The sequence below is a fragment of the Macrobrachium nipponense genome, chromosome 42 (genome assembly GCF_015104395.2).
Source record: "Macrobrachium nipponense isolate FS-2020 chromosome 42, ASM1510439v2, whole genome shotgun sequence".
Taxonomy (NCBI): Eukaryota; Metazoa; Arthropoda; class Malacostraca; order Decapoda; family Palaemonidae; genus Macrobrachium; species Macrobrachium nipponense.
In genome coordinates, this window is record NC_061103.1 from 26,227,047 (window position 1) to 26,239,546 (window position 12,500).

Genomic DNA, 12,500 nt, shown 5'->3' on the forward strand with positions numbered 1-12,500 from the left:
AGGTAAGTAAATCCTATAAGTAGCGAACCTGGATTCGACACGAATATGCAAGAAAAAAAAAAAAAAAGTCCATATCAACTTATATCTCTTGATAGCCGAACAATAATTAGTCGAAAGTATATAAGTGGTTCAAAATCGAAGATCCAGTTTAAAGTCATAGCCTGGCAGATACTCTTTTTAATTATATTTATGGTCAAGGTAGAATGAATTCGATGTTGAGTGATATTTGTGGCCTGATATTTTTTAGTATAAAAAAAAAAAGTCTTGTGTATATCAATTACAAAAGTGCTTAAGATATACAGCTTCTGCTTTTTAAATTGACTAAGAAACTAAACGACGGTATCTTTTTCACTTAGAATATATGTTTAAAGAATTCACCATTACCAGAACAGGAGAATAAAAAAATATGAAATCATAGAAAAAGGAAATACTGTTTCCACGGACGCGTTAAATTTGCTAAATAAATTTGTAGAGATGAAAGAGAAAAACGGTTAAATGATAAAAATAACATTGCAATACTTGACAAATCCTTCGCAAAAAAAAATAATACCTGGTTTGTACGAAAAGGAAATTTTGTGAATATACGATGCGTATATACGTACATACATACATACATACATATGGTATCAGGACAAGTGCCCGACTGACAAGTGCCCAACGGCCACATGCCCGACGGACATCTGCCCGACTTAACAGTGCCCGACGGACAAATGCCCGATCAGGACAATTGCCCGATTAGGAAAATTGCCCGATTAGGAAAATTGCCCGATTAGGACAATTGCCCGAATATTTCCATATATACAACCGCTCTTTTAGTTGAGAGAGAGAAACTACCGGACGATGAAGAAGCTCGTTAGTAAATTACATATGTTCTAGTTGGGAAAATTTTTTCTTTAGTCACGAAGTTTTTTTTACTCTTGTAAACACCCATGGATTTTGTTAAAACTCAACGTGGTGGATTGAAGCTTTGCTATAATGGTTACGTTTATGTTAAGAACAAGGAATTGCCATCTGGAAATACGTTTTACGAATGTGAACGCCGCCGACACAACTGCAAGGCCAAAATTACTGTGTGGTGATCAAAATTACTGTGTGGTGATCAAAATTACTGTGTGGTGATCAAAATTACTGTGTGGTGATCAAAATTACTGTGTGGTGATCAAAATTACTGTATGGTGATCAAAATTACTGTGTGGTGATCAAAATTACTGTATGGTGATCAAAATTACTGTGTGGTGATCAAAATTACTGTATGGTGATCAAAATTACTGTATGGTGATCAAAATTACTGTGTGGTGATCAAAATTACTGTATGGTGATCAAAATTACTGTGTGGTGATCAAAATTACTGTGTGGTGATCAAATAATAAGCGAAACACATGAACACACTCACGCTCCAGATATTATTCGTCAAGATCTTCTATCTTTACGTGAAGAAATGGAGGAACAAGCTATAAAAACCCAACAATCATCACAACAGATTTTATGACAAACGTTACAGAATGTCTCGGTAGGAGTCTCTAGTCAACTACCGTCTGTGAGCACAATTAGACGTTCTATCAGAAGATATAAACAAGTTGCACATGCTCCTCATCCCATACCGAGAAATTTGTATGAGATGGTCATTCCAGATGAATATGAAAAAACGTGTAAAGAAGACAATTTCTTATACTTTTGTTTTCAACCGAGAAAAATACGCAACTCTTGCAATCTTCGAGTGAGTGGTTTTGCGATGGTACTTTCAAAGTAGTACCTGAACTGTTCTACCAACTATATTCAGTTCATTGTTTAATTTCTAAAAGAGCGATACCATGTGTTTTTGCATTATTGCCAAATAAACGACAATCCACGTATGAAGAACTTTTCAGCTAACTTCGGGCTAGTAATGCTAGACTTAATCCATCTGCAATTATGATTGATTATGATAAAGCTCCAATGAATGCAATAACAAAAGTTTTTCCAAATGCAAATATTAGGGGATGTTTTTTTTTTCACCTCTCGCAAGCTATTTATCGAAGGGTACAAACAGAGGGGTTACAATCACGATTTCGGAGCGATGCTGAGTTTGCCATAAACATTCGAATGATACCAGCCCTGGCTTTTGTGCCAGCAGACAATGTTGTACAAGCATTTGAACACTTGCAAGAAAGTATGTGCGAAGAAGCAGATGGAGTAATTAACTACTTTGAAGATACTTTATTGTTAGGATACGACGACGTAACAGAGGAAGCCCACTCTTTCCCATTTGTATGTGGAATATGTATGATCGCGTATGCGATGATTTGCCACGAACAATCAATTCCTTGGAAGGATGGCATAACCATTTACAAGCGAATATAACCTCGAGTCATCCCAATATCTGGAGTTTTCTTCAGGTACTGAAGACTGAACAAGCTCTTAACGATACAATCATCAACCAAATGCTGGCAGGACAAGAGCCTCCCCCAAAAAGGAAAAAATATCAAGATACAACCAAAAGAATAGCAAATATTGTGCAAGATTATGAAAATCGAGAAGTATTAGATTTTTTGAGATGGATAGCTCACAATTTAAAAAATTTTCATCAATAACATACTTGCGTATCCGTACATAAAAAAATAAATCATGTTCTTATTTTAGCTCACAATTAAAAATTTTAGGTTTATTTTTTTTAGATCTATTGTCTTTTTTTTAATTTGTCTAGTAGTTCTGTTTTATCTTTAAGGATATTATTGACTGCTATTGAAGTTTTTTATGACTTGATCAAGGGGATTTTTTGTTAGTTTTTTTATAAGTCACATCATCATCCAGTAGGGCTTGCATACGTGATATATAGTCAGCTTTGTCTAAAATTACTATACTATTTGACTTATCAGCTTTTGTAATGTGGATAGTATTGTCCTTTTTAAGATCGGTCAAACTTTTCTTATAGCGAGCGGGAAGTTACTTTCATGCTTAAAGTTGGCAGCTCCGTAAACAATACCTTTAATCATGTCAACATGATTTTGAGGAAGATCACAATATTTTTCAAATTTATTTAGGGATGACGCAATCATAATATATATATAATATGATTATAATAATATATATATATATATATATATATATATATTATTTTATATATATATATTTTATATATATATAAAAATATATATATAAAATAAATAAATAGATATAGACTTAATAGATAGACATACAGATAGATAGAGCCAATATTCTTCCCAAAAGGCGTTATATTGTGGAAGCGAGTTCAGTAATGCAATACAGGCGTTAGTGAGCTCATTATGCAAAGTTTTGGAATATTTCTAAACTTTAATACCATAAGTTATTGAAGTTTTGTGCATCTTTCGCTACTAATGAGACAATGCTGCTTTATAATATTATTTGGTGGTGTGTGTGTGTGTGTACGTGAGTGTGTAATTTTATATATATTATATATATATATATTATATATATATATATATATATATATATATATATAGAGAGAGAGAGAGAGAGAGAGAGATACATATGCATGTATATATATATATATATATATATATATATATATATATATATATATATATATATATATATATATATAGAATCACTAACCACGTATGTAATTGTCATAACCACAATGAATGCTTCACTACTCGAATTCTCCACACTTCTTAGATACGCTGATCGCTACAAAGCAAGATCCAATAGCAAGAAATATGAAGTACTTCTGAAGCTCGTAGCGGGAGTCGTACCTGCATCCAGAGGATCAGAACGAGGTCACGTTGTCGATATGACCTTCTGAAGGAAACATACTGTAAAGGTAAAAATGAAAAACTGCAAAAGCCATCTTATTTAAAAACATAATATATATATGTATTGACCAACGAAGATCCTTTAATTTAGACAATCTTAACAGTGGATTATTAAAATTAATTTGAAATGTACAGAGAGAGACTGTCAACAAAAATAAAAAGATTCTCCAGTGTTATACTTTCGTATTTGATTTCCAAATAGTTTGTTTCCAATTACATTTCAATAAGCACACATACTTATATATATTTGTACACTTATATATTTGTAAAACTTTTCTGTAACAATTTGTTTTAAACTGCAGTTGCCAGATCCGGATTGTTTACTTCTAATTACTCTTTTTGCTTCTGACCATAAAATTTCATTTTATTTACACTGGCTCTCTAGACCATTTGTATGTAGGGGACAAGGGAGTGTTCCCTGCCAGAGCTAATGAAACAATCTCCATTACTTCACATTTCAGTGGTCTTTCTAAATATGTATGTATCTATGTGGGTATCTATGTATGGGAGCAAGTAGTAGATATATATATATATATATATATATATATATGTATATATATATAATATATATATATATATATATATATATATATAACACGTTCCTAACTTTCGTGATTCAGTTCTACATACATATACATATATATATGTATATATATATATATATATATATATATATATATATATATGTATGTATATATATATATATATATATATATATATATATATACATGCATAAATATGTATATATGGGACAGAAGAAAAGATAACAATAGGGTTATGGATTGCATAATGTAAACAAAAACATTACCCAAGGACTACTATGAAACAGAACAGTGTTAATATAAAAAAAAAATACCTGACAATATCTTTAGTTCTCTTATTCCTTGGGAAATACTGCCTATGTTTTCTGCTTTTTTTTCTATTTTAGTTGATTTATAACCACATCCAGAGGCGATGCACGTCTTGTAAATAGGTTAGTTACTCTCATATTACCGAAGATGGGCTGGCATAGCAGCAAAGATTACAGAGTTTTGCGGGCAGTTGTGGGCACATCCAAACAATCGAGAAGGGCAGATTTGCAAGCTCATAAATTCAATTTCTACTCTAATATGGCAGCGGGAGGGGGGTGGGGGAGTTGGAGGGAAATAGGAGATCAAGAAATTAGGGGTTGCATGAAGTTACATCGGTTATGGAGAGGAAGGACCTTATCGTCCAAAAAACCGGTAAAAACACGCTTGACAGATTAACGTATTTGATGCGGACATTGCTATATGGGATTATTTTCCATAAATTCATAATCTATCGAGCGGCTAAAAGATGAAGCAGGCAATAACTACGGTGCTGTTTCCTCCACAGCAGTGGTTCCCAACCTTATTTTGGCCATGCCCCACCTAATCGCCTCTAAAACCCTTTGCTGACATACTATAATTCTTATATTCACGTGGAGGAAGCCTAAAAGACCATTAACTTGGTTTTAAACATTCTCGAATTGGCCGCCTTAAAAATTATATTACCTCATGTTGAGCGCTACTCCCCAAGTTGGGAACCGCTGTTCCAGAGCCACAGTTAAAGGATAAATGTACTTATTAGTGAATGAATATATATATTATTTTTTTAATTTCCTGCTGAAAGGACAAATATGTAACTCTCTCGAAGTAGTATAATATATATATATATATATATATATATATATATATATATATATATATATATATATATATATATATATAAATAGAATAATTATCAAGTTTCTGACTAGCTTGCAATTATAATTTTACTGAAAAACATGGTGAGGAGGTAATGGTTATAGCATATGTTTGCTACATACATAGTTCAGTTGAGCGAGAGTAATTCACAAAATTTCATCGATCAAAATAATCAATAACGTAAGTTTATTCTGTCTAAAGTAAAAAAGCTAACCTAGAACGGCATACGTAATAATGAGAGAAGTAAAGAACGGCATACGTAATAATGAGAGAAGTTAAGTGTTATTTTGATGGTACATCTAGTAACTGACAACTGCTTTGACTTCTAAAACGCCACGAGGATATTTTGTAAAGAAAGTTATCTTCGTTTACTTCCTACTAGAAAATCAAGGTTTACTGGAGTCAATGCACCCAATAGAAAATAAAAGGAAAAACCTCAATCTGAATAACTTGGAATTCCTTCCGTACAATCTAACACGCTGACGTCAATATGCTAACATATACATACATACCCTCATACACGCAAACGTGTGTGTGTGTGTGTGTGTGTATATATATATATATATATATATATATATATATATATATATATTATATATATTTGTAACAAAAGATCCAAATTTTTCCAGATGAAAATAAATCATTCTTCATCTTTCAACGCATAATGCAAAATGGAAAACAAGAAATGAAGAAAAAAAAAAGAGCGCTTCAGCTGTCACTCTTCCCTGAAAAGCGAAAAATGAGAGAGAGAGAGAGAGAGAGAGAGAGAGAGAGAGAGAGAGAGAGAGAGAAGACGAATGATGTTTTTCATCTATTCTGTTCAACATGCATGAAATTTCCCTCGTGAATATATGCTAATATCAATATGTGATCCGGGAAGACAGTGGCCAAAGATTTTTCGTATAAAAATTTTCACTGAAAAAAAAATAAAATAAAATAAAAACTTTTAAAAAAGTGTTCTGTTTTTTTTTTACCTCTTTTTTTTATTATCCCTCAGACTATCAAAAAGAAATAATTTCGAAGCCCTTAGGAATAAATCAGCTGTTTTTAACGCTCACAGACAGACAGACAGACAGACAGACAGACATATATATATATATATATATATATATATATATATATATATATATATATATATATATTATATATATATATACATATACATATATATATATACATATAAAGAATTTCCACCAACGCAAATATTAATTTATCCCATGCTACGCTACCTCGAACACTGATGCATCAACAATTCAATATCGTTTTGCTTAATTTTTATGTAGAAGTTTTAAAGCAAACAGACTTCTTTATTCAAGACACAACCACAGTAAATATCCATTTCTAAGTCGTAAACATTGGCTTTATGAGAGCAACGTAAACTCGAATGATAACATAAACACAACTCCCTCACCAGCGATTTTGAAGCTCTTTGCGTCGCCTTTTTTAGCGATAATGACAATGAATAGCAAACGTTCCTGAATAGCATACTTTTTTAAAATCCCAAGCGTTTATTTTTCGCAAACTCTTCTTATTGACATTTCTGAATCACATGCATTCCTTTACCGCAAATGCTTCTTAATCGCAAATATCTCTTGATGACAAGTTCGTTGTCGCACACGCTTCTTTACCGCAAACGTTTCTTCATAGGAAACGTTTGTATAATAAAAATCGTAATTACAAACTTTTCTTCATCACCATCGTTTTCTTATTGAAATATTTCTTTATTGCAAACATTTCTTTATCACAAATGTTTTCATATAAAAAAACACTTCATTACAAACGTTTCTTTATTACAAACGTTTTTATAAAAAAATATACCCCTTATTGCAAATGTTTCTTTATCATAAACATTTATATAAAAACAAACATTTCGTTACTGCAAACGTTTCTTGGTGGCGAACCGTTTTTTTATCGCAAACGTTTTGATCGAACGCATTTCTGTTTCGCAAATGTTTCTTCATCGCAGTCCAAGCCAATAAAGCAGGCTGGTTTGACAAACTTAATCACCGGGCGGAACAAAAGCTCCCATCCGACTTTTTATTCAAATTCCATTCGGCTACATCGCATTAAAAACGGCTTATAAATCATGCAAGCAAAAAAGAGAGAGGAAAAAAAAAACTTTGGACTCGAATAGTGAAAATAACTTTAATATATAACTTCCTCTGCAACCTAATATAAATGCTAATGCACTGATTCTAGTTTATATGCTTTGGCGATGGTAAAGCATATAAATAGCGTTTCTCCTTCTCTACCTGCTGCATGGAGACAAGGCCAGTATATAAATGGCAGCCATTAATAGCCCCATTCCAAGCAAGATTCCCGGAAAATATACAGCGCGTCTTCGATATGATAAGTCTGAACAAAAATGGTATGTGGTAAATATATATGTTTGTAAGTATGTATGCACGTATGTATGTATAATATTAATAATATAATATATATATATAATAATATATATATATATATATATATATATATATGTGTGTATAAAAAAATTCTGTATTCCATTAAAAATAGTTATTACTTACATTTCAGCGTTATATATACACGCAACTGCCCATTCTAGGGGAACGTGAGTCCATTCATATTTTTAGAAAAAGTTTTTATACACAAACATATAACATTTGTTTGCTTGATATTAGGGAAATTATTGATGATAATGGGTACACAAGTATACCAGCATTATCTCCATAACGTATAATGATGAAGTACAAACTTACTAATAAAACAAATTAGCGGTTTTAATCGAAGTATAAATAGTCGAATAAGTCGCCAGGGTTATTTAGTAAGAGGCAACCTTCACCATTCGATAACTCCCTAATTTCCCCCTTATAAATACGAACACCATTCCTTTAATCATAATCACATTAGGGTTCATTTCAGAGCCCCGTTTTTCCCAACGTCAATAAAAACGTATGACATTTCACCGTCAAGACAATCGCAAAAACATTACTTAATGCCCTTTGCACGCCAATCCCCCTCAGTCACAACAACAACAAAACACTTGGAGTAAACAATGATGATTGGTGGGATTATTATTGTGTGCGCTGTCGACATGAAATGAAAGATAAATATAATCCACTTACCTTTCACTCCTCCAGCGAGGGCGAGGGACAAGAAGAGCAGGGAGCGAGCGAAGATCATCTTTGGGAGAGGAAGAGACGCTGGTGGGTGTTCTACCGCTGGGTGAGATTCTTTGCCCTTATCGATTCTGGCGATCACCGACAGACACCCAAATCATTCCCGGAAGACACTCTACAATACGAGCACTTTCTCGAGACACTTAACGCGACTTAACGAACCACTTTGCATTTCAAAATACAGAAGAGAAAGATATTAATAATCTCTTTTCTTTCTACTTGCCTTCTGCAGTAAATCAACTATTATTATCATTTAGAGCCGTTCTTTTCCTCTCGCTAACTGACATAAGACCTTATTAAAGTACGATCTCTCCTCCAGTAATATTTCGCTTCATTTCACAATATTTCTTAATGAGCAGAAGTCAGCGGGTGGAAAGGTCACAGGTGCAGTCAGCGTCTGAAAGAAAAGATAATTCCGATTTTAAAAGGCAGTAAACACAAATATCAAAATATCAAATATCTATTATTGCACTTTCGTGTGCATGTATTCGTTAAAAACGTATGCACACTCACATTACACACACGCGCACACACACACACACACACACACACACACACACACACACACATATATATATATATATATATATATATATATATATATATATATATATATATATATATATATATATCCCGAAGGAAGTAGTAGGGAAAGGCATCCTCATCTTTCAACAGTTTATTAATACCGACGTTTCGCGACGAATTCCAGGTCGCATTTTCAAGGCTGAAAATATATATAAGTTTACGAACATTAATAATTGGTCTAATTTAATTTATATTAAAAATGTCATGGCAACAGCTCTCAATAAAGTAAAAAGTAAAAAGTAAAAAGTAAAAAGTAAAAAGTAAAAAGTTAAAAGTTAAAATTGAACAGCACCTCCAAAGTCAGACATATTAAAAGTACAGGACTTCACTAAAATTTCAGAAACACCTACCTATACAAAACAAAGAGTAAAACTAACACAATATAAGTAAAAATACAGTGAGGCAGACCAGCTGCCCAAACTAGGCTATGTACAATTTTACAGAGGACGTTTGGGTATTTAACGACGGTACAGTCTTTTTAATAATGATAGATTCTAAAATTGTCAGGTTGTTGTTGTTCCGCAGTTGGCCCAAGATAGAAAAATCCTTGCTGTCAATATATGTTTTACATGTTTTTGAGTGATTCCGTATATTGGATTGTTCTGGATTAGATAATCTACTACCTGTTCTATGGCTTATGCCCCTGTGGGAATCAATTCGAACCTTCAACAGCCTTCTCGTGCATCCCACTGTACATTGTACATAGCCTAGTTTGGGCAGCTGGTCTGCCTCACTGTATTTTTACCTATATTGTGTTAGTTTTACTCTTTCTTTTGTATAGGTAGGTGTTTCTGAAATTTTAGTGAAGTCCTGTACTTTTAATATGACTGACTTTGGAGGTGCTGTTGAATTTTAACTTTTAACTTCTAACTTTTAACTTTTTACTTTATTGAGAGCTGTTGCCATGACATTTTTAATATAAATTAAATTAGACCAATTATTAATGTTCGTAAACTTATATATATTTTTAGCCTTGAAAATGCGACCTGGAATTCGTCGCGAAACGTCGGCATTAATAAACTGTTGAAAGATGAGGATGCCTTTCCCTACTACTTCCTTCGGGATATATCTTCTTTGAGCTCCAGCTCCGGCCCTTATGTGTATATATATATACATATATATATATGAGCAAGCTGAAGTGTAAACTTTATAGGAACTTCATATAACAAGGGTATGTTTAGTATATCTTAGTTCAACTAGACCACTGAGCTGATTAACAGCTCTCCTGGGGCTGGCCCGAAGGATTAGATATTTTTACTTGGCTAGGAACCAATACGTTACCTAGCAACGGGACCTACAGCTTATTACGGGAATCCGCAGCACATTATATCGAGAAATGAATTTCTAATCACCAGAAATAAATTCCTCTGATTTCACGTTGGCAGGGAGGTTCGTTACGCAATGTATGCGTATATTGTATATAAAATTCATAAATTTACATCATACCCATATATATATATATATATATATATATTATATATATATATATATATATATATATATATATATATATATACACATACATACTTAACTGACATACAATAAAATCGGTAAAAAACAGTTCTTCGTGGTTATATTGTTACTCTACTTCGCTGCCACTTCACAATAGATTGCATTCCGATATCCTCCTGCTAGAAGTCAGTGAGTCATATAATTTTAAGAGGGATATTAAGCATCAGAGAGATGACAGGATGCACTGAGAAATGATGCCATAAGGAAATGACGGAAGAGCTACAAGTAAATGAGATAATGATGTAAGGGGAGATGGAGACGTCTAGGAAATGGCCTTCACACAACACAAGGGAGAATAGTACCTGATGGTATCAGCAGGGTGGAGATTTGTAAAAGCGAAAGCACGGGAAAGGCATTCCACATTCTGGTTTTCACTGCATTTATGATGCTTTTGATGTTAATGATGATGATAATTCTGCTGTTAAATTCTGCAGTCCTGCTGTAAGCCAGGGGAGACATTTCATGTCTAAATGTTTACTAACATTTGCTGAAGTACTGCTGGGAACTCATTAATTTTCCTTCTAGAGTAATATTACCGCGCTCATCAATCCATTACTCTTACAATCCGTCTCAATAATTTTCTGAGAGAACTTATTTTCTTCCTTAACTGCGCATTAAATATAACTTATCTCAGAAAAATCTCAGTGCTACAGGAATGCTTATTCGTGTTTTGTAAAAAAAAAAAAAAAAAAAAAAATCTGTAACATCAATAAGTCAACGTATTTAAAGTTATTTAAAATAATATGTTGTTCACAATCTACTTACAAAAAAACTTCTTGCCCACCTTGGCTCATGTTATTTTAATGACGAGTGTTCATCTCGCTTTTCAGGTGGAATTCACTTCATAGACATTCATGCCACATTGTGCCTTTACGTTTTTATACAGAATTTGTTGAATAATTTCTTACTGCAATGTAATTTGATACTGCACACTGTTTTGAAGGTTATTCTTTTTTTAGGATCAAATGATGGAATTTTTCATCTCGAATACTTCAGTTACTCTTAGTTTTGATTTTTATTATCCTTTAACTTAGCAATTGATTGAGTCGCATACTCATTTTCTTCCATTGTTGTTCAATAAAGGTATATTTTCCTCCCGTCTTCTCTTCGCTTCTTAAATAAAATCACTGCTATTGTTTACCAATGTGAAAGGTGTTAAAAACACTGAGGGACTGTTCGTGATATTTTGTTTCAATGACAGAGTATTATAAACAAAACAATGCCATAACTAAATATAGGATTTTGTAAGCTGAAACTGTCACCGATAATGTACCCCCGGTACAGAAAACCTGATGAGCTGCAAATTTCCCATTATAAATCATACAAAAATTAAATAATAGTCCACTAAAAGTGGGAAAAGTTGACTTTTTGCTTTATGGTTTCACTGAAAATACACACACACACACACACACACACACACACACACATATATATATATATATATATATATATATATATATGTGTGTGTGTGTGTGTGTGTGTGTGTGTGTGTGTGTGTGTGTGTGTGTGTGGAGAGAGCTACAAAATTAGTTATAAATAAATGCTCAAAATTGTGCAGATGATAAGTCCTTCAATAATAAACCAACGAATATAAAAAACTTAAAAAAAAAATAAATGCTCAAAATTCTGCACTTGATAGGTCCTTCAATAATAAAAAAAAAACTTCCACACAAACAGAATAATGGAGAAATAAACAAATAGACATAACAGGACAAAAGCGCCTACACAATCAGAAAGAGAGGAAACAGAAGTAAAGAGATGAACAGACAATTCAATAACAGGCA

At 32.8% G+C, this 12,500-nt stretch overlaps 1 protein-coding gene across 2 annotated transcripts in view; it reads right to left on the reverse strand.

Moving 5' to 3' along the window:
* LOC135213026 (nephrin-like) overlaps positions 1–12,500 on the reverse strand; it is a 620,764-nt gene that overhangs the window by 529,892 nt on the left and 78,372 nt on the right. For both annotated transcript variants that reach the window (XM_064246838.1, XM_064246837.1), the window contains exon 2: positions 8,566–9,016. In XM_064246838.1, coding sequence (XP_064102908.1) covers positions 8,566–8,623 — 58 coding nt within the window. In that variant the 5' untranslated portion in view covers positions 8,624–9,016. The remainder of the gene's footprint in view (positions 1–8,565; positions 9,017–12,500) is intronic.